The 22,441-nt window shown below is 38.4% G+C and overlaps 1 protein-coding gene across 1 annotated transcript in view; it reads right to left on the bottom strand.

Annotated features, from left to right (window-relative positions):
• Positions 1-13,183, bottom strand: part of NALF1 (NALCN channel auxiliary factor 1) — a 468,005-nt gene extending 454,822 nt beyond the window's left edge. Inside the window, exon 1 of the mRNA XM_051809108.1 lies at positions 12,365-13,183. Coding sequence (XP_051665068.1) covers positions 12,365-13,183 — 819 coding nt within the window. The remainder of the gene's footprint in view (positions 1-12,364) is intronic.
• Between the last annotated feature and the right edge of the window lie 9,258 nt (positions 13,184-22,441).

Below are 22,441 nucleotides of genomic sequence, written 5' to 3'. Positions count from 1 at the left end.
AAAACATAATATCTCCCCCTCCTGCAGATCTAAACAGCTTAAAAAGGAGAAAAAGATCTCTTCCATCTGAAATATTGCCTCTCTTCAAATCAGGTCTATATAAAAACCTTACTGTTTTTTCAGCAATTAAAAATTACAAAGGAAACTACAGAAAAATATATAAATAATATATATATTCTCTAAATATACATAATAATACAAACATAATATAAAAAAAAAAATATTTGGGAAGTCACCATAATTCATGCTTATATATTGCACCAGCTAACATCATTCTGCCTCTTAAAATATTTCAGAAAAAATATAAAAATCACATTATACAAGAGTAATATGAACCCGATCTCCCAGATAATTACAGCAATCAAAATATCCCAGCCTTAAAAAAACCCAAACATAAACAAAAAATAAACTTCATTGTGATGTGTAAATAAAGAAGCAGAAATAAAAATAATCTAAAATATTCCACTTAAGAAAATAGAACATTAAGGTAGCTTCTTCCATTATCGGTTAATACTAGATAACAGAGACACATGGAGTTTTAGGTGGGTTTGTACCAAGCAGTGATCCAACTTTCAGTTTAAACTTACAAAGGGTTTCTACAAATGAGTTGCAAAGACCAGTGTAAGACAGGGTTAGTGTATATCCTGGTTATGACATCCTAGAAATTGATGCTTATGTATTCTACTTTTTCTGTGGAGATTTTCTGAAGTATTGATGAAAGAAAGAAAACACCCTAAGTAACTTACACTTCTAGATCAGTCAGAAAAAAAAACAGATCAGTGACTGAAAAATTAAAGGACCATTTATTAACAATTGTTACATTTTCCTGTACTTCCTAAACTATTTCTTAATTTTGCATAATCCATGACATTTCAGATTTCCAAAGGACTCTACTTCAGGACTGTCCTAGCCTCTCCAGGATGCTTGATCCAATTTCAATAATATCTTGTCCCACCTCCTCTAAGACATATACAGATATATAGATATATCTGGATAGACAGATAGATAGATAGATAGATAGATATACACATACATATGTGTGTATAATACTTGTAATTTTTATTTCAGATGAGTCATTGTTAAAATGACTGCCTTTTTTATAAGTGTTGTAATGTACCACAGAGCAAAACTTCCATTACCTTATCAATTCTTCAACTTATGCTTAAATTTAACTGTATTTATGCCAACATAAATACAGAATGTCTTTACAGCAATCAAAGCAACTTCTCTGGATTTAAACTAGCAATACTACTGATCAGCATCTCTCCTCTTAACCCTGTGGATGACGTACACTCTCGGCTGGAAAAAGTAAATTAATTTTCCTTTGTTCTCTTCAAGGTTTTCCTCTCCCTGGATAGCTGAACAAGTTAAGCTTATAATATTTTTCTACAGTACTGCCTGAAAAATCAAAAGAATAAGAGAATACAATCAAGACCTTGTACAAAAACAAAGAAAAGGGAAAAAATCATTAATCTAACAACAATAACAAATTAGTAATGTCAGTCAAAGACAAGGAAAACAGCTTTTAAAACACTCTGCATATTGTTTTTTGTAGCAAGGTTTGTAAAACAAATTAGTCTGAGTCAAATCTGTCCCTCTGAATTCATACACTTGAGTTTTAAAGCATATAATGTGTCTCCTTCTCTCAAAACAGTATTATATTTAAGTAAAGCCATTGATTTCAATGGAGTTAGTCCTGGTTTTTGTCACCATAGATTACTGACTAAAGAAAATTGGTCCATATTTACAAATGAAAATAAAACAATCTTTTAAATTCACATCTATTATTACAGAGTACATTTACTTGAGTCATGTCCCAGGAATCAATCTCAGTACCCAGATTTTGAAAAACTAGTGCTATAGTAATGATTTAATTTCATTAATATAGTGAGGTTGCAAAAAAATGTATATTTATAAGATTTAAATAGAGACAAAAGAAATCATAATTCACTTCTAACTGAATTGGGATATAAAACAGCAAGCCTCATTTCCTGAACTCCTGTGCTATGCTATATCTCATTAGCTAAACTCAGCTTATAATAGCGGTCATTTCCCCAACTATCAGAAAGCATAAATGAAGAAAATGTAAAAATAAAAAAATTAATTCTGTTTCTAATATAATTCGGGTAATATTTCAAATGTATCTTGTTCAGAAACTCCTTCTTCTTCATAATAGTGGTCCAAGTTCTGTCAGGTTCTCTGCAGAAATATTACTTTAAGATTTTAACTCTACAGCAGAATAGGACTGGAAATGAACACCTCACCTTTGAATGCACGAAGAATTTTAAAAGCCATCCCACAGGACCTTGGCTATGTTTTTGACTTGCTTCCTTTTTTTAAGTGCAGAACCTCAAGCCAGTGGAATCTAATGCCCATATATCTCTCAGCCCTGGCACTGGTCCAGGGCAGAGTTTCTATGTTCCTGGTTGGCAGCATGTGCCAGGGCATCCCCATGCACAGGATGCCGGGAGCTTCCCATACTTGTTCCCTTCTGCAAAAAAAATTTCTTCTAATAAAAACTGCCCAGTCTCTCGTTAAAGTACTGTACTACAGTATTAACAACTTGAACACAGAGTGAAAGGAAAAACATGAAAGGATGGGTTTATACCTTAAGAGGCATAAAATTTGAAATGTCCCAAAATAGATGCATTTGGGATATTTTATTAAATAATAAAAAGGCCAGTAAATGAGACTCTGACAACATGGATCTTTTTGCACTGATTGCACTATTTGCCTGACTTTAACATGGTTGGAATCAGTACAGACATATCCCACTGCAAAATCACCAGAAACTTGCTTAAGGAGTTTACAAATGATCTGTATTCTAAATAGATGTTACAGCATTATTTCTCTTCAAATCTTTTAGAGATTTTAATCGTTATCAAAGCATGGATTTGGGATAATTTGTAGAAGTTTTTATTAAAATGATTACAACTGACATGTAATTTGATTTTTATCTTTTTTATAATATACACTGGAATTTATAGTTCTTTCATATTTTAAAAATAATTTACCTTTCATGTGAGATGTGCTATACCAGATTTCACCACAATGTGATCTTTGTCTTTAAAAGTCAGTTGCAAGTCTTTCAATACAGAAGAAATTTTACTTCCAACTCTGAAGTTTTCATTATCCTGAAACCCTTCTATCCAGAAATCCGATTTCAACAAATATATGTGAGGGCAATGTTAAGAGTATTCATGGGAAATTTGCATGTAATTTTTGTAGACATGTTTTTAAGTATATATAATTTTATTATTTATTCCAAATAAAAATAAATTGGATTTTTCATTTGCTCTTTTTTGTTGTTCTTATACAAGCTGGGTTTTACTTTAAGGAGCATCTATTTTTTTCAACCAATGTGCACATATACAAATACAAACATTTGTCTCAACAGATATCTTCTTGGTGCCTTTGAAAATATAACTTTAACAGTGATAAAGATACCTCTCTATATAATGAAGTTATACTAGTAAAAAATTGTATTTTCTTGACTCATAAGCACAACAAATCAACTAATATGAGTTAAGAATATAATTTTCACACTAGAAAAAGAAGTTCTGTCTGTATAGTTTCTCATAAAGAATGAGCATACATGAATAAATTTTTATATTTCTCATCTTACATTTAGTTGTCTATTGTTACACACAGAAATCTCTAAGATATGTAATTAACTTAATATAGATTTTAAACTATTTAAGAGTTGCTCGAGTTCTTCCTTTAAATTCAAGTATTTATCTAAATTAATACATCTCATACAAAATTAATTTTTCTGAGAATAACCTGTGAGTGTAACCCCTCAAATACAGAGAGCAAGCTAGCCAATACAGAGCAATGATCAGTAAATCATTAGTCAGCAAACTCTGGAAACTCTCTTATTCTCCTCAAAGAGTGAATAAAATGAGAAAAATATTTTTTCTAAATATCTTTTTCCCATCCCTTTAATAAAGAATGTCCTCTGGTTCTGGATTGCTAATATCTTTAATATGTAATAAAGATACTTCATTTTGATGTTTTACAGAGATTAAGTCTGTTGACAGGCCCAAGACACCATTTACATAAGTTTTCAGGCAAATTGAAGGCAGCATCTCATCTAACATGCAGAGGATCAACAAGAATTAAAAATGCATTTAAAAAGCACTCTAGATATCATACTTTCTCCATGGAAAATGTCTCCTAAATACTGCAATATATAGCACATTCTAAAATGCAGACATAATACAATCGTTTTCCTTTTAAAAATTTTAGAATGGATATATTTGAAAATATAATGGTTTAACTAATTAAATTACCTAAATTGTAACACAAAAAAAAAAAAAATACAAATGTCAATGTCATATCCCAAAAATTAAATTTGGGCTTTTTTTTTTCTTTTGTAGTCACTCAGCTACCATTTCCTTTTAATTTCACTGACGTAATTTAAAATATCCACATTGAGTTCCAAAATGCAGCAGAATTTCTAAAAACCTAGACCCAAACATGCTGTTGGTAACTTCAGATCATCTTCACTACTGTTTTTAATCACAAAGTTTTCTTCTAAAGGTGAAACCTCTGAATGAACTCTCAAGAGCAATGTATATGAAAGGCGAGCATCCCTATCAGGTTCTCCAATACACGTCAAAGGACCAAAATACCCACATATAACTACTGAAGTTTTTCACTTTGGCATATTATCATTCGTCCCAAAAATTTGGTTGCATTCAACCAGTGTTTCAAAGGGTCATACCAGGTTCTTCCATAATGATGTCATTTCAAACACAGGTTTTGACACGCCCATCAGTTGGATGAAAAAGATGAGATGATGGGTGGGAGAATATTAAGTGTTATTCTACTTCCTTTCAAAGCCACTTACCTCATGCCCTGGTCTTTTTGTCATTATGGACCGGGAGCCCATTAGGTACAGCTCTTCAATGTGCATGTTCTAAAGAAGTAATTTACATATTTCATATATTTACCCCATTTGCAAACATGGTCAGACCACAAATCCAAAAATAAATTTGGTCTTTATTCTTTTAACATATCTTCAAATTAATTAAATCTCTCTACAGGCCAGAACATATCTCCAGTGCCTCACTACATTTGTATTCATCTAACTGATTGATGTTTAAAGTGAATCAAGCTCACACACATTCTCACTTAGAGATGTTTGCTCTACAGTTCTGACAAGAGAAGAGTACAGTGAAAAATACATAGAAAAGTATAGTTATTGTAGCAAAGTGGCATAAATGTCTATGTGCTTCTTCAGAGAGTCTTAGGAATTCCCTCTGATTTGTACTAAGGGAAGAAAATGAAATGTATTGGAATTCTTACATATATAGACACCTCCAACACAAAAAAAAAGAAATCTATCCTCCTTCTACAGATAGAAGGGAGAATAAGAGAAACAATCTCTAGTAGATCTACCTACAACATTGTCTATTAAGAAGATGACCTACAATTGTTATTGTCTGGTTTCTTAACAGAAATAAAAACCGGAGGAGCCATATGTAGAAACTCCCCTCTCTTAAAAAAAAAAAGTCATAAAAATACAGTTATGTCATACAAGACACTTTCCTATTCTCACCCCTAAGAAGTAGATTGCATAGCTCACACAGTCTTCAGCAACAGAATAGTGAAAGAGACTTGTGATTTCACTAGCCTGGTGTGGCACAGCACAAGTAGTGGGATTTTACAAACTTTCTCACAATTAAATTTTGCATACGAGCATAATTTCCTCCAAACTTAATTTTTCTACCAAAACCCCCTTTTGAGGATTCATCTAATATGACTTTTGAGGTCAACAGTGGGTGGAGGTGTGTGTATTTGAGATAAAATGACAGTATGTCCTCTTTAGAGAAAATGGACAGAAAATAGGTACTTTTAGGGCATAATCCACCTGACCTATTTTAGATGTCCACTTTATTGTGAACTGACTCAGACTCTAAAATTGCTTATATATCTCCACTGACTACAAAGAGAGTCTGAGCTTTAATATTTTGTGTGGATGTCCATAATGGATATCTACTTTTTTGTTGTTGTTTTTATCAGATGGATTATTTTATTTTTCTATCTTCTGGGGCATTATGACTGATACCTACCAAAAAGTAATATTTAAGAATTCAGCTTCTAAGTTACTTTCTCCCTTTTAGGCAATTCACAGATCTAAATACATTATGGATCTTAGTGCAAGACTGAAGTGATAAATTACTAAGTATAGACCAAATGATTTTTAGGCAGGATAAGTGATAGAACTATAATTTGCATTTTGATTACTTTTCCTAGAAGAACACGAAATGAAGTATGATTGTCACAGTCTCTGCGAGGTACATGTGAAGCATACTGCTTGATGTAAAGAGAATAAGTGAACCCAGTAAAATTGAGGTTAGAGCCATGACATCCCCAGCTATGTGACGTTAACACCATGAAACGTTAAATGGCGGCTGCTGAACTGGGGTAGAATCCACTTCAACTACTCTGTGCCAGTCATCCGCAGTCCTTTTTCTCCTATATCAGGAATGACGTACCCATTGGCATTACGAATGGGATAAGTATCTAGATGATCAACTGGATGTAAACTTTCAAAAAGTTAAGTGGCATTAAAACGCTTGGAAAGAACACCCTGGGGAATTTTAGGAGTGAAGAGATCTGATCCTGATTCAGCAGAGCAGTTAAGCAATTGAATGACCACAAGCATGTGCACAGTTCTCCCTGAGTGCTGTACCATTCATCTGGCTCAAAACTGGAGATTGAAACATACTGCCGAATCAGGATTTTAGGTCAAAATACAAATCCATTAGCACACAGTCAGTGTAACTTCCTTTATTATATCAGTGCAGTATTACAAGAAGAGTTATACTAAATTCATCCATATATTTGTCTTAAATTAGTTTTGAAAAATAATTCAACTTCTACTTTTTTAAAAAATCAGCTGACCAAATAAAATCAAAAAAACATCAAATTGAGCAAACATCAATTTATACAGTCACATTAGTTTCACAGTATTTTAAAACAAAATTTTTAAAAGTATAAACATTTAAATATTATTTATGTTTATGTAATTTATATAATTTGTAAATTTTAATTTATATATTTTATACTATTTTAATAATGTTTATTTCTTTAAACACTTAAGCTTGTTTAAATACGGCATAGTAATCATTTTAAAGAGAACTTTAAAATAAAGATTTAAATTTCAAAAGATTCTGAAAAGGCCTTAGTTCAGTAATTAATGGGTTTTTTCCTTTTTATACTAGACTATCAGTGCAGATCTTCAAGGTTTAATTTGTAAGAGTTTCTTCTGATTAGCTTAGGTATCACTCTTGCACATAGCAGAAATATGTGATTAAGATGTGACACTGAGATATCTAACTTTGTAGCAGATGCTGGTCTGTGTAACCTTTTGTAACAGAAGGGTTCTTTTATCATTTGAGCTTTTGGTTTCATATTTCTCATCTGCTCTTTTCTGCCAGCTTAGCTGAGAGCTTAAATCAAAACCTAATTAGACTACATATGCTGTTTAGGAAAAAGTTCTTGGAAAAGTAATGATTCATATAAGCTTTGATATTTCCAGATAACACCTAAAAAGAAATGTGATTTTAATTGTTTTAAATAACTTTCAATCATCCTCTTACTCAAATAAAAGTGGTTGAACATAGCTCTTTGATCAAAAAAAAATTCTTCAGTAACAGAAATACCAACTGTATATTCCTATCAGCTACACCATCTATGTTTAATGATGAAACCCTTTATTGATATGCATGTTTTTCAACTAAGAAGTATTATAACTCAGCCATAATAACTATAATAACTATAAATAGCTATAACTCAATACCATATATATATCATATCATATACAGTATATATACCAGCATCATAAACCTCAAATCAGAAATTATCAAATTATATTTAATTTCTGAAAAACAAAAATCTATGTATATGTGTTAAGCACCTAGGATGTCAGCCAAAGTTTGCTTTTAACAATATTGATATAAAAAGAGTTGGTATTTTTTATTTTTCTCCTTTGATATTCTAGGAGGGAAACTGAATTATTTTAATGTTGTTTTAATTATAATGCATTACCTGAATTATACATTTCAATATTTTAATTAGCACTAGGGAAGACCACATTATAAACACTCACAACTTTCACTAGGTTAAAGAAACCTGCATCAAAAAATGATGACTAGTGTCATGTTCAAACATTAACAAATACATTTGCCAAGAAAGCCCTGGTCTCTGATACTTATCACAAATATGTAAGTTCTATCTCTAAAAAAAACAAAAAAAAATTAAAAACCTTTACATTTTTATGTCCTACTTAGTCATTTGACCCAGTTCTTAATCAGAAGTAGCCAGAATTTTCTTTTATTCCACAGAGCAATTGCCTGCTGCCTTAAGAATAAGAACTTGAGTATTTCCCCTGATAGAAGGCTGACAAGTCTTAATGAGGAACTCTGTCTTCCAGCATCAAGCCAATACAGTTTCTGTTAATTGTCTGAATACAGTACTGTGTCACACTGCATATAAAAATGATATTCTGGAAATCAAGAAATTATAGATTTTGTCAAGACCAATCCCTGTAAATATAATCACAAATTTATAATATGCAAAAGCAAAATTTCATAAATATTTTTTAAAAATCTAAATTAAATTTAGGACAGAAAAACAGAAATGTAGATCCAGACTTTCAGTTACTCCGTTACTTTAGTGATTCAATAAAGCTACAGCAATTTATTGTGTCATCTAGTTGAACATGCAATGCATTCAAATATTTTTCTTATATTTACTGTCTAACCACTACTGTTGTGTGACTATCCTAACAAGGAAACAATATAGAGAGACATCAGACTTTAAAGATAGTTTCCAAGAAATAAATTGAAGACGCATTTATATTGAGACAACACTGATATCCCTGAACAACACATAAAGTCTACCGACATTCTAATAATATAAAATGAATATGCATGTTCATTGATACTATCAAAAAAGTGGGTTTCCTAATGTTCTAAATGTGCAAAATTCTCAGCATTTTCTACAAAACTTTCAAAAACTTCAATGTAATTCAATAACAAGTTTAATAGTAAGACCTTAATTACAGGACAGCACTCTTAAAAAAAAAAAAGGAAAAACAGCAAGAAAAAAAAGACTGAGTACACTTATATATTAAAACCAAAGCTCACCACATAGAATAGCTAAATGTGAACTGATAAGTCAGACAGATCCTGCCTGCAAACTTCTGCAATACCAAGCAATTAATTTAAAGTATTCTTCAGAGACCAGGAGACATGTAGTGGAACATGGAATATTTTGAAAGTAAAGTTCATTTTCTTCTGGTTTCAGATAAATGAATAAAGATAAAGTCTGAGGTTTAGACGTGTGTATCAAAGGCATTTTTGAGAGGTACTGTTTGTTATCACCAATAGTACTTTCAGGAAAAGCATATCTTGCTGGACTGAGAAATCCCCCATGATTTTCACACTTTGCTATGAGAAGTGACTGTGTCAAAGGTGAGGGATAGTGTTGAGGAGACATGGGGAAGGAGAAAGCAACACCCAATTAAAAGTTTTAGGTTGAGTGTTATTCAGTGTAAATTTTATTGATTTTTATCATCTAATATAATTGGTGAACTCGGTGAAAAGCTTTTTTTCTGTGAATGGGGCCACCCTCCCAGAATGCTAAAGATGTCTTAAATAGAAATATACTATTTAACAAGCCTTTCATTGCATTAAGCCAAGGCTTACATACATGATTAATGAATAAAGGCAGTATTTTCAGTATATTGTTTAAAAGAAAAGCAGTTTACCACATAAATCATGACATGAACCAATAGCATGTGTCTAAGTCACATAGCTAGATGTCAAGTTATTTTCTGTTCTGATTCTTAAGCTAAGAATTATCTAAATATCCAACACATTAAAATAATAATTTCCTGATTGAGTCTTATAAATGAATATACAAAACACCAGAAAGCCCAGCAAAACATTGCATTAGTCACAAAGTATTTGAGTTTCAAGTTTCACCTCTACACTCTTCGGAGTAGCCCACGCACAAGCACATCAACACACACGGCTATCAGACAGCTGGACGTGCCATCCGCTTCTCTCTCTCGGCCACCCGCACGGATCAAAAGGCTCCAGAGGGACCCAAAAGCACCAAGTCAGGGCGCGGGGCAGAGAGAGGCTTCTCCCCTCCTGATCTCGGCTGTTTGGGCTGCCTTGCAGCACCTTGGACAGCGGTCTCCGGGCCCACCGCTCAGCGCAGTATAGCCCAGCCCAGCCCAGCCCAGCCCAGCCCAGCCCAGCCCAGCCCAGCCCGGCCCAGCCCCGCGCCAGAGGGCTCATCCCCTGCCCTCCGCACCTGCACTAGCTGGGCACTTGCACTGCCCACCAGACTCCCTGGAAAAAGGGAAAACCCACTAAGTCGCACCCTTGGTTGGGGTTTTCTTCCTTTCTTCTGCTGGAATATCTTTCATTTTTAACACAGACTGGTCGGCCAAATTCTCAAAACATAGAGCAATACCGTCTGGCACTCAGAACTGGAGAGATGTAGGTCGTTGGCACTGTGTTTGTCTAGCTCATTTAAGTTTCACACAATCATCTTAATGTCAACAACTTTTTCCCCATCATTAGACAAATATTCCTTCTCATTGGGTGTCTGCAGGGGAAATCATTATACAGCATACATTTACTGTTCTGTTCATTTTCAACATCTTTTACACTTTCATATTCTGTAGAGCAACTGCGCACTTTGCAGTAAAGTTCAGCCAAACTAAACTGTGACACAAAAAAATCACTTTAAGCAAGTAGATGTTGATCGTTTGGCAGCACAGAATAGTAGGTCAATTTCTACTTAAAGAGCTACTGAAATGGTAAAGATGTCCTTACAGCAGTAGACATCTATTTACATTTGACACCCTTTTTTACTTTTCCAATTCACTCTGGAAATAAAATGGATTTACATTATCAGTAACTGAGTACATAGTATATATACAATGAGTGTGTACACACACAGTTTGCAACCTAAAAACAGTGGAATCAAAACTACTGATGAACCTACCTTATTCTTGTCAGGTTTAACAAGAACAAATAAATATAGCAACTTTCCTACTTTATCCAATTAGATAATGGGCTAATTCAGCTCCTAGAGGAATTGTGGATTGATTTTTGTGGCAAAGACGTGAAAATTACACTAACGTATTGGTGAATGGGATTCTTTAGGCATGGACTGTTACCATGAAATTATTTGAGAAGGCCCTGCTGAAGTTACAAAGTGCAGAGGTACTCTAGGCCTCCTGTTCAGAGCAGTGATGCCTGTGCACTGTTGTGTTTAACTGCTAAAGCAGAATTTGGTTCAGACTGGTTAGTGTAGGGCTACAGTAGTTGAGATAATCCAGTTCAGGGCAGAAACCATTCACCTCAATAAGTACTGAAACGGGGAAAGAAGGATGCAGGTAGCTATTTTAGGTGCTCAGGACAACACTTTTTTCTGCCCTGTCTTGAGAGATAGGCCAACTAATCTTGTGCAAAAGTAGAGAGAAGGCAACAACAAGAGACAAAGTAGGACCCTCTGCCTTCTAGCACAGGAAAAGAAAAACCTCTGGATCTCTTTGAGCCGTCACCAGTGGCACCAAAGAAAAGAGCTGTGTCTTATCAAAACGTTGTTACCATCACTTCCCAACCAAGGGTCATTGCGCTGCCCTTAAACAGACACCCTCGTCCTCCAGCTTTTCCCAGGTCCACAGATTTTGGCAGAGCACCTGGAAGCACGGTCCCGCTCTCCGCTCCCGAGGCTGCCCGGTGCCACGCCGCTCCGCCGCCCTAGGGCACCGCCGTCCCCGGGGCCAAGCGCCCGACGGAACCCATCCGGAGCCTCCGGAGTGTGCCCCTGGCCGCCGCACGGGGACGGAAAGCCAGTTCTGGGGGGCACCGCGGCCACCCACGGCCCGGAGGGCCGGCGGCCAGGGCAGCACCGTCGGGCAGTCCGGCCTCGACCGCCTCTCCGAGCCCCGCTCATTGTCATGCAGCCCCTGTCGCTGCCTGCCGCCAAGCCGCATCCGAGCCCGCTGGAAGCCGGCAGCCGAGCCGGAGCCAATCGCATATTCATGAGGAGGGGGAAATCCAGCGCTACGCTCCCAGAGGACCGAGGATCACTTCTTTTTGCTTTTTCCCAAGCTTCCCCCTCTCTCTTCCTCCCTTTTAACAACGCGCTAACGGGGGCATCCCAGCCGATACACCCCACAGCTCCGCCTGCACCGTACGAACCGCGGCCGCCGGCGCCAGGGACAGAGACCGAAGCAGGCACAACAGGGACCACGGCAGCCACAACAAGCCGAGGGAGGCACGCCAGCCCGCCAGCCAGGGACAGGAAACACAGCAGGGGCTCCTACCTTACAATCCTCAGGACACGATTTCACCGAGTACTCATCCGACTGTAAATATTTCTGGAGCATAACCTCAAACTCTTCATATTTCTCCTGAGCGTGCTGGTCGTAGCGCTGGTAAGCCTGGACGCACTGGCTGCAGGAGCCTTCCCCCCTCAGCACCACATCCAGACTGCAGTTCAAAGTGTCCGGATTGGACAACCCGGCAAACAACTCCCAAAGTGTGTAGGAATTACAAAAGGAAAGGTAAAAATCCGTCAGGTCCCAGCCGGGCGCCGGGCTCTGCCCCGCGCCCGGCGGCGGCCCCGACCCCCTGCGCGGCCGGCACACCGCCTCCGCGTCCCCCACGCTGAAGCACTGCCCGGACGAGGACCCCGGGGGGGGACACGTCTCCAGGGGCCTGGTGGTGGAGTTCCCTAGGAAAGCAGCTTTGCCGTGCCGGGGCTCGGTGCCGTTGTTGCGGCTGCCGCGGCTGCCGCCACCGCTGCTGCCGGGGGAGGGCGGGAGGGAGGGCGAGGGGGGGGAGAGGAGCCGGGGTGCGGGGGGCGCCGGCTCCCCCATGCCCGCCAGCAGCTCCGGCTCCGCGGGCTCCGGCTTCTCGGGCGGCGGCTGCTCCTTCTCTCCGGTCCCCGTGAATTTGGCCTCGGCGCAGAACCACAAGTGATCAGAGAGCAGGACCGTGAAAAACAAGAGCGATGCCAGGGACAGTCGCCATTTCTGAGCCCTCTCTGAATCCGTGAAGGGTTTCTCGTTCTCCCGGGGTGCGAACCAGATTTTTAAGCCGTCATCATACTGCCGACTACACATCCAAGCACCCCTGGTCATATTTTGGGAACGCACAGCCCTGGCCGACTCCACCGTGAGGGCTCCTTTGCCAGTGTCACCACAATATGCATTGACTTAAAAGATTGGGGGGATTTTCTTGTCTGCCTTCCCTTCTCTCTCTCGCTCTTTCGCTCTCTCCCTCTTCCACTCTCCCCCCTCTCTCTTTCTCCCTCTTCTTTCTTTCTTCCTTCTTTTTCTTCCTCTGAGATAATGTTGGTTTTCGTCGGTGGCTCTACCTTGGTCTCACCACAAGAAGCAGCCCCAGTCCATCCAACACGGAGTGCCGTGGAGAAGATAAGAGCAATAACGCAGAGAGAGGAGGAGGGAGAGGAGATGGTGGTGGTGGTAGTGGTGATAGTTGGTGGTGGCAGGGCTGCGCGACTGGTCCTTTGCCCCTCTCACCCAGGCATGGTCAGATCGCAGCTCCCCATCTCCCTCCTGAGAAAAGCCCACTGCCTCCGGACAACCGCATGCCGCGTCCCCCGCTGCCGACGGACGGCTCCGGGAGGGCTCCTCGCCTCTTCTTCCTCCCTGCCGCCGCCGCTGCTCCTCTTCCTCAGCCCCGAGCCGCGGCACAGATGCCTGCACCGCTGTCCTAGTCTCCTCTTTCTTCTCTCCCCCCTCCGCTCTAACTGGAGAGACGCTGCTGCAAGGCTCCCGGAGCGCTGCTGAGGATGCTGAAGAGGAGGAGGAGGAAGAGGAAGAGGAGGAGGAGGCTGCCGGGGCCGCCGCCGCTGCTGCTGGTGACAATGGGCTGCGGCTGCCGCCGCTGCTGCCGCCGGGCGCGGTGTCCCCGGGCGCACGGGGCGGAACTGCCTGGCTGGGGGCCCCCGATGGGCACAGGCATCTTGGGCCCCTGGGCTAAGTTGCCGCCATCTTCGTCCTGGAGAAACACTTTTTTGGGGGGAGCTCTCCCTTTTGCGTCATCTCCTCCCGCGCCGAGATCTCTCTATCCTGGCGCATTGGCAGCAGCAGCCACTCTGTCTCCTCCTGCCTGAGGAGGAGGAGGAGGAGGTGGGAGAGGCACTGGGGACCACATGGCCCCTCCAAAGGGCTTCATCTGTGCAACTCTTTCTACTCATCTCACCGAAGGGACTGCTCGGTACCACTCTCCACCCCTCTCTCCTTCCCATTGTGGCCATGGAACACCATGTCCATGCAGGATACTGTCTGGAGAGGTCTGTTGCCGTGTCTGTCCTTGTCATAGCAAATCACAAATATCATATGAAACTCCGGGCTCTGCATCCTGGCCGGTTATGGCCACACAGTAAAATGCCTGATCACAGCTGCTTGTCTTTCAGTCAGCAAACTGGAAAGGAAAATGAACATAAACTCCAAGCTGTTCCCCCAGGAGAAGATTTGCAGAACCTCGGTCCAGCACTTGAGCTGGGTAAATACTACCAGTCTGTGTGTGTCCCAGTTTAGATGTCAGTGCCTAGAGATGAAGACAGAAAGGTCAGGCTTAGCTCTCCTGCTAGAGTGATGAATCGCTGATGATTTCCACTTGGACCCACTGCAGAAATCAACCACCTTCTGTCCTTTCTCTGTCCTGAGAAACTGTTAATGGCCCTTGAACAAGGTGTATAATGTATCCCAAAAGGCGACTTGTCATATTTTTTGGTTAAAAAAAGATTTTTTTTCTTAACAAACATGACCATGTATAAGCTGATATAGCTTGGTGATAGTTCTCAAATTCAACTTTGAAAGCTGTAGTGGAAAGAAATCTAAAACTAAACCATACCAGAGGAGAACAAAACTTGTACTGTTTCTGACTGCAGCTGTCGTTAACTGAGGGGTGAGCTTACGAAGGAATGTACTGAAATTTCTGTCACTTTGAGCAATAAATCAAGGCTAGATGTCTTTCAAAAGGAGACAGTATACCTCTAACAGGAGATGCAGACCCAAGGGAGGAATTGCAGAGAGAGATACTATGCCCTGTGTTATGCTGGGGTCAAAGTACATTATCATAATGGTCTCATCTGGCCTTAAAAGATCTTTGAGTCAAATACTACACTGAGCAGGAGTTATCTGTTGATTTTATTTTGATAGGCTATTTAAAGACACAGAAATAAGTGCTAATATTATAAGGAAAGGTCTACAGTACTCAAATCAGAATGCATGTTTGCAATTCTTAGTCACACCATCTGCTAATGGTACATTATTAATCTTGATCTTGAAGCTTTGATTGCAATGATTTGACACACTGGACCCTGTACTGAATCTGCCTTTTTGTAATGCTTTCTGTTCCAGGATGATACTGTGACCAAGCTTTTAAAAGGGAATCAGAACAACTTTACATCTCTAAAATGTAATGTCATTTATTTAGTTTCCTTTTGCTAGTTTGATTATGAATTTCGTGATAGAATAAAGGGATTGCAGCAGAAATACAGGAAAAAAAAAAACCTAAACCAAACCATACACAACTGGGATAAGCAACAGGTTCCTGATATCAGGTTTGAGATTTTCAAAATGTGCTCTATGAAGATACGTGGCAGTGGCTGCGTAATTATTCTGTGTTTGACAGCCAAACTTGGGGTGAAGAAAATTGGCATTGGGGTCTGCACCTGGCAAACAGGGTTAATTTATGTACTTTTTTTTTTTTTTTTTAGTATTGTTTCCCTTTTGTCCTGTTGGGAACATGAGAGGATAATAGGTAATTTTACAATCCACAAAAAAATGAGAAAAGTTCTTTATCTCCATAGCGGAACTTCAAGAGTTGGAAATGAAAACATTCTGGCATTCAAATCTCATCCTAACTTAATACACAAATGAATTCCTAAGTCTGTGTTCCTCTGTTTACACTTGTCTAAGATCAAAGTACATATACTCAATATGCTAGGCTTGTTTAGATACACTTGACTTCTCAAAAATAATCCATTTTTGTGTCATGTAATATTTTCACACATTTCCCAACTTTTGCCTGGAAAAACAGTGAGAGTTCTTTTTCAACACCTAGCAACAAACTCTAATAAGACATTCAGTATTTTTGAAATGTATGCATCCTTGCTTTTCCAGTGGCAGTTTTCTGTAACAAAGAATATGTCACACAGAACTGTTGTTTTGTCTGTTGCGTTTTCCCTAACGCCCCATTCCCTCTCCACCTAGCGTGGTAAATAACTTGCAATGTTAGCTGCAATAGCTGGTTCCTGATGGATATGAACAAATGCAGTTCAGTTCTCTGGTGCCCCTTAGTGTTAGGTCTTGGAGCTCAAGGGAAAAAATAAGGCTATAAAACAATGCATGAAAATCAAGAAGCTGCATGTGGTGGAGGAAAGAATCTGAAACTGCTTTCTTTTTACTTTTTTCTTTTTCTTTTTACTGTAGTTGCTTTCTCTCAAAGTTCCTTCAATATTTTTTATCATAAATCTGATGTAAATAACGACCACTTATTTAAAATAGCTTAACGAATTATATGAATGTGAAGAAAAGGGAAAAACCTTCCTCAAAAATACCATTACAAAAGTATGTACCCGTATTCATCATTCTTCTTAAATAACTCTAGTGGTGCAAAATACTCGTTTCACTTTGAAATTTCACTTTTTACTGGGAATATTTATTACTCTTGTTCCAAAGCTTGGCAAGTGTGAGGAACTCATGGAAATCTGCCTCTCTAGCTGATGGAGTCACCAGATGTTTCACAGACGGATCTCCTTAAAGTAATGTAGTTCAGTGTCAGCTCTGCTGTATTGTGCTTTAATCAATACAATCAGAGCTGATGTTCTATAATTGTTTGACTCATAATATGTAAGACAGATGATTTATCAAGCAGTGAGGACAAAGTCCAATAGAATGAGCATGCACAAACTCAAGATACTTGAAGCTATTGTTTCACCTGCATACCATGTGTTTTCTTTGTGAAAATACTTTAGCTTAATAAGCAGAAATATTTGACATAACATTTTAATGGTAATAAACTTGTCAGAATAGAAGGCTTTGCTGTTTCTGCCTAATATCACGCATACAGTAATTTTCTGCATTACTCTCTCACATTACTTTGATTGTTGATTACAAAACTGTAATATCTAAAGAACTGTATGTAGGTCTTTCAGATGATTGTAACTGGTTTGAGAGCCACATCTTGTCTTTGTAATGCGTATTCTTTATACAGGAAAAAACTTACCTTGTAATTGCTAAGCATAATTTCTTTTTGTAAAAAAACAAGGTATTTTTAAAAGTGTAGATTTCAGTTAAATTTTGGGTTGACTGGTTCTACTGATAGTAGCAATTGTTGCAACAATTTTTAACAGAAATACTCAGTCAAACCCTTGCACTGGAGGCTCATCCAGCACTTTTAATACCAAGCTAGCATTATCAGGCCCTTTATTAGTTCCTCTTAATAATTCTTTAAAAGGTTAAACAATTTATATTCTATAGCAATATCTATACAGTCTTCATAGGCAAAAAGATATGTCAAGTATGTGGTTTAGCATCCTCACAGTTGTATATTTTTTGTTTTATTTTGATTTCTTACAACGAAGTTTGGGTATTATATTTCCCATTACTTGGGAGGGGAGTCAGAGTTTAATTATCTGAATCCATTTGATAATATCCATGACGGTTCTAAGACACAAAGAAGTTAAGAGCACTGTAGAATTCATTTTATTTCTCATCACATTCCTAATTTTTTAGATTCCTATTCAGTATTTTTTGGAAAGCTGAATTACTGTGAGAAAGCTTCAGGCATCTGGGCCTGATTGCCCCAAAGCAATGGGAAATTTATGTTAATGTCATCAGGCACAGAAGCTCCTAATCCCTGTTCGAACTGCACTAATTCAGATTTTAAGATTCATGCAGGCTCTTTTTTCCTGCTTTCCACATTTCCTTCAATTTTGCCCCTTTGGCTTGATTTTTTTCATCCTTTCTTACCGAGTTAGAGGATTAACTATCACCCAGTAAGTTATAAAAGTTTGTCAGACTGAATTTTAAAAGGTTGTGCACTACAAACTTCAAAGATACTGATGTTGTTAATTTGATTGAATTATCTTGCAGATGTTTGCTCAGTACCCTATGAGACTTCTTCCTAGAGAATGAGAACATATATTTGTTTGTTGACATTATCAGCCATGGAACAATGAATGGATAACATAGGTAGTCCAATAATTTCTCTCCAAAAATTGTAGGTATCTTTATCATGACATCTTTATAATGAGAGCTCAGTCATAATATTACATCCAGCTGGTATATTTGGGCATGAGCCGAAATGAACTGAGACTATTCTTCATTAACTGAATCCATCAAACAAGTGAAATATAACTTTTGCACATGTCTGCAGCAGGAAAAAGATAATATAAATGTCTTGCACAAATTAGCCTATGTCTGTTAAAAGAAGGTCTGATCCATGGCATGCTGAGATCAGGGAAAAGATTGCAATGGGTTTTTAACCAGGCTTGTAGAAAGGAAATAGACAGAAGAATAAAGATTCACCCCATATGGCGATGAGAGAAAATGGATTGAAAGCACCACCAAAAGGTAGATTACAGTTTTTGAAATGGTTTTTTCCTATTTTCCTTCTCTAACTTACTGTAAACACTTCCTGTTTTCTAATAAATGTTATAGCCTGATTATGTGGTTAAGTTTTTACAGACATCAAAGACATCTTTTTAATCTTTTCTGTTTGGTTGTCTTATAGGTATCCTAGCCCTTCCTTGTGTCAAAATTCACCTTGTAGGAAAAGGAAAATACTTGATTTTTCTCAGAAATATTTTTTTATAATTTTTTTTAAAATATGTGTGCACTATGTAAAAAGTCTTAGGTTTTACTTGATCAAACAAATAGTTTTTATTTGCTCTCTCTCAGCCTCACCAAAAGGAAAAAAAAAAAAGTACTTTCAGAGATAACCTCACTCTTTCATTCATAGTCTGGTTTCCTGTTGAGGCATGTTACTGTAGAATGTTTTTTATCAGTTTGAGCTACAATACCTACATTAGGTAGGTTTTTTTCGTGGTGCACTGATATGATCTTGCTATTCCAGGATTCACACTAACTTGTTTGTAGCCCTGTGTTTACCCATGTCTGTGGTATGAAGAATGTGAAAAAAAAAAGAACAAATTTAGAAATAATGCATGCTACCAAGTAAACCTCCCTGTTTTTCACCCCACATTTTATTCCACATTCCTGGGAAATATACCATCCTAGAAAACTCTTTTCAGACTGACCATATGAAAGTTTGGTAATGTCTTTGGTAATATGTTTTAAGTACTCATGGCCTCAGAGTAAATTTTAAATGCATGACAACGTGGACATGCAAGAGACATGCACACATATGGGCGTTTCTTTTTCTTCTTCCTTTGACCAGAAAAAAACTCCCTATTACTGAAACGTACATAATTATGTATAAATTTGATATAGAGCTTGAATATAGATTGAATAATTATCATTGTAACATACATATATATATCTGAAAATAAACAGTTTTCAGCACTTTTCATGTCATCTAACCTTAGCTATGTAGACTTAAGCGTCTAACCAAAGTTTATCCTTTCATCATCTTACTAATAAAAAATACAGCTACCTTCATAGCACAGCTTATTCCATCCTTAAATAGGTTTCTAAGACAGGCACTCTTGTATGGCCAGTCATCTTCTGTCATCTCTTTACACTGATTATGGAAGAAATCTCCCTGATTAACTTTAGATTAATGCTTATCTAAACTGGTTTTGGCTGAGATAGAGTTAATTTTCTTCAGAGTAGCTAGTACAGGGTTATGTTTTGGATTTGTGCTGGAAACAGTGGTGATAACACAGGGATGTTTTTGTTATTGCTGCGCAGTGCTTGCACAACATCAAGGCCTCTCACCCCACTCCACCAGCGAGCAGTTTGAGGGTGCACAAGGAGCTGGGAGGGGACACAGCTGGGACAGCTGACCCCAGCTGATCAAATGGATATCCCAGACCATATGGTGTCATACTCAGCATATAAAGCCGTGGGAAGAAGGAAGGGGGGAATGTTTAGAATAATAATGTTTGTCTTCCTAAGTTACCATTACACCTGATGGAGACCAGCTTTCCTGGGGATGGTTGAACACCTGCCTGCCGATGGGAAGTGGTGATTGAATTCCTTGTTTTGCTTTGCTTGCATGTGTGGCTTTTGCTTTCCCTATTAAACTGTCTTTATCTCAATCCATGATTTTTCTCACTTTTACCCTCCCAATTCTCTCTGCTATCTCAGTAGAGGGGAGTGAGCGAGCAACTGTGTGGGGCTGTGTTGCTGGCTGGGGTTTAAACATGATATTATTGCACCCAGCTTATAATATCTAAAAGATACACAATCATTTTAAGTTAATCAACCAGGTTTTTGGCCTTGTCTTTGTGTCCTACAAAAGAGTCTTCACAGGAAAAAAGCTGCAGATGAGTGTTGGAATACATATGTGAGAGTTTTTTTATCTTTCCTTTCATACCATATTTTGTTGTTTACTAGTAAAGCAGACATGAATGCCATACATTGACAGTCGTTATTTTTTAAACCCGGTCAGATCCTTTTCCGTCAAATTGTAACATCCTTCCTTCTGCCAAATGGCTGCGATGCCATCTGCCAGCAAGGGAGAGAGAGGGTGGTTTTTTTCTCTCTGCCTTCCAGGGTTATTCCTGTGAAGAAGGCATGTGACTCAAGTTGTAGGATGACTCAAGCTCTTATGGTCTTTTTGGAGTCATCCCACAATCAATTTAATGTGTCTGACCTGAAGGCAAATGTCTCCTTTTGTCTACAACATCACCAGCAATTTTATAAACTTTGGCTTCTGTTTCATATGCCTTGCAAGAGATTCAGAGAACTGAGTGCAGGCTGAAAACAAAGAGCTCCCGAGATTTTCTTCTATTTCCACTCTTTAGATGGGTCATGATTCTGGCAAAGTATACATTCCTTCTCCCTCAGCATCTTTGTTTATAAACAGAGGAGACTGGGAGAATTGGGTAATGCTTGCAAAGTGCTGTTTTAAATAGTAGAAATAATGAATTTTCCTCTTGATGGGCTACTATAGGTCAGCACAATGTGTTATTTCTTATCTCATTTAGCTCCTAAGGACTGAATATTTGTTATTGTTTCAAAGAGCTTACTCTCCCTTTCTGAGTGACATGCATATCTTTGTGTGTTACTACAAAAGGCATCCCATTCAGATCATTCTCAATCTTAGAGTAAATGAACAGTGTTTCTCTTCTAATTTTCCAGTAATATATATTACTCAATATTTGGTGATATGTTACATTTTCGTTACATTGAATTGCTGGAAAAGGGGACTTTATTTGCATGGGTTTTTTCTTGTCGGGGTAAGACAGAGAAAGGAAATTTAATTATACTGGGTACTTTAATCTCCTAATTAGTTTCACCAGGTCTTAGATTTAACTCTTACATTCTGTTGAAGTTCATTTTTCTTCTCTTTCCTTTTATCTTGCTCTCTTTTTTGCTTCTGGAGACAGCCCTGATGGCTGGCTGTGTCTGTCTAACACTCACTTCTCCCATAGCACCAAAGCAAATACTGCTTCCAACCTGTTACCTTACACATTCTGAGCTTTGCAAGGGATAGGCAGACAGACTCTACCTCTAAGTACCACCATTATAGCTATAATTTTCTTGAAACAGGGCTGGTCCAGGGCCAGTGGAAGTGCACTGTATGTTGCTGAGGTGACTGCATGCTCTCTGAGTTCACAGATCATAATTTTATGACGTGTTGGCTAGCTCTGCTGCATAAGAGCTCCATGAAACAGTAAGGGAAAACACCACAGAAGGGCAATGATCTTCAGCTCCTTTCTGGTATTCCTCTAAAAAATAGCTCAATTTCACTGTTATTAGGGTTTTTTTAACATTTCTTATAATTACTTATAGTAAGCAACTTCTTGAAATCCTGAATTATAGATCCCTTTTAGTAAAAAAAAATGCAGAAAGGTAGTGGGAATCACCACTATATGTTAGATACCTAAATTAACACTGAAAAAGAGGAAATTCAATAAAGTAAGATAGCTAATCTCTAAAGTCCTTCCTTTAGTCAGTGTAGACAGATAGGATGCTTTGAAAGGAATAATTTTAATTAGGCCCTTCTCTACATCATCCTGCAGGAGAACCTCTGTCTCTCCTCTCTGTTCACTGAGCCTCAGGAAGAAGCTGGTTTAGTTCAGCACCTAAAGTGAGGCTTAAGACTGCTCTGCAGAGTCTCTGATGTGCAGGGCACATAAATTAAAATCATGAGAAGGTGTAGTAAGTGGTTGATAGACATAGGATCAGGAAGGGTGAGAGTGTTATGACAGTAAATACATAGTTAATGAATAA

This window comes from Manacus candei, unplaced genomic scaffold, assembly GCF_025592945.1.
Source record: "Manacus candei isolate 608988 ecotype Guabito, Panama unplaced genomic scaffold, ASM2559294v1 h1tg000075l, whole genome shotgun sequence".
In the NCBI taxonomy this organism is placed as follows: Eukaryota; Metazoa; Chordata; class Aves; order Passeriformes; family Pipridae; genus Manacus; species Manacus candei.
Note: the sequence above shows the minus strand (reverse complement) of the source record. Positions and strands in the feature narration are given on the sequence as shown.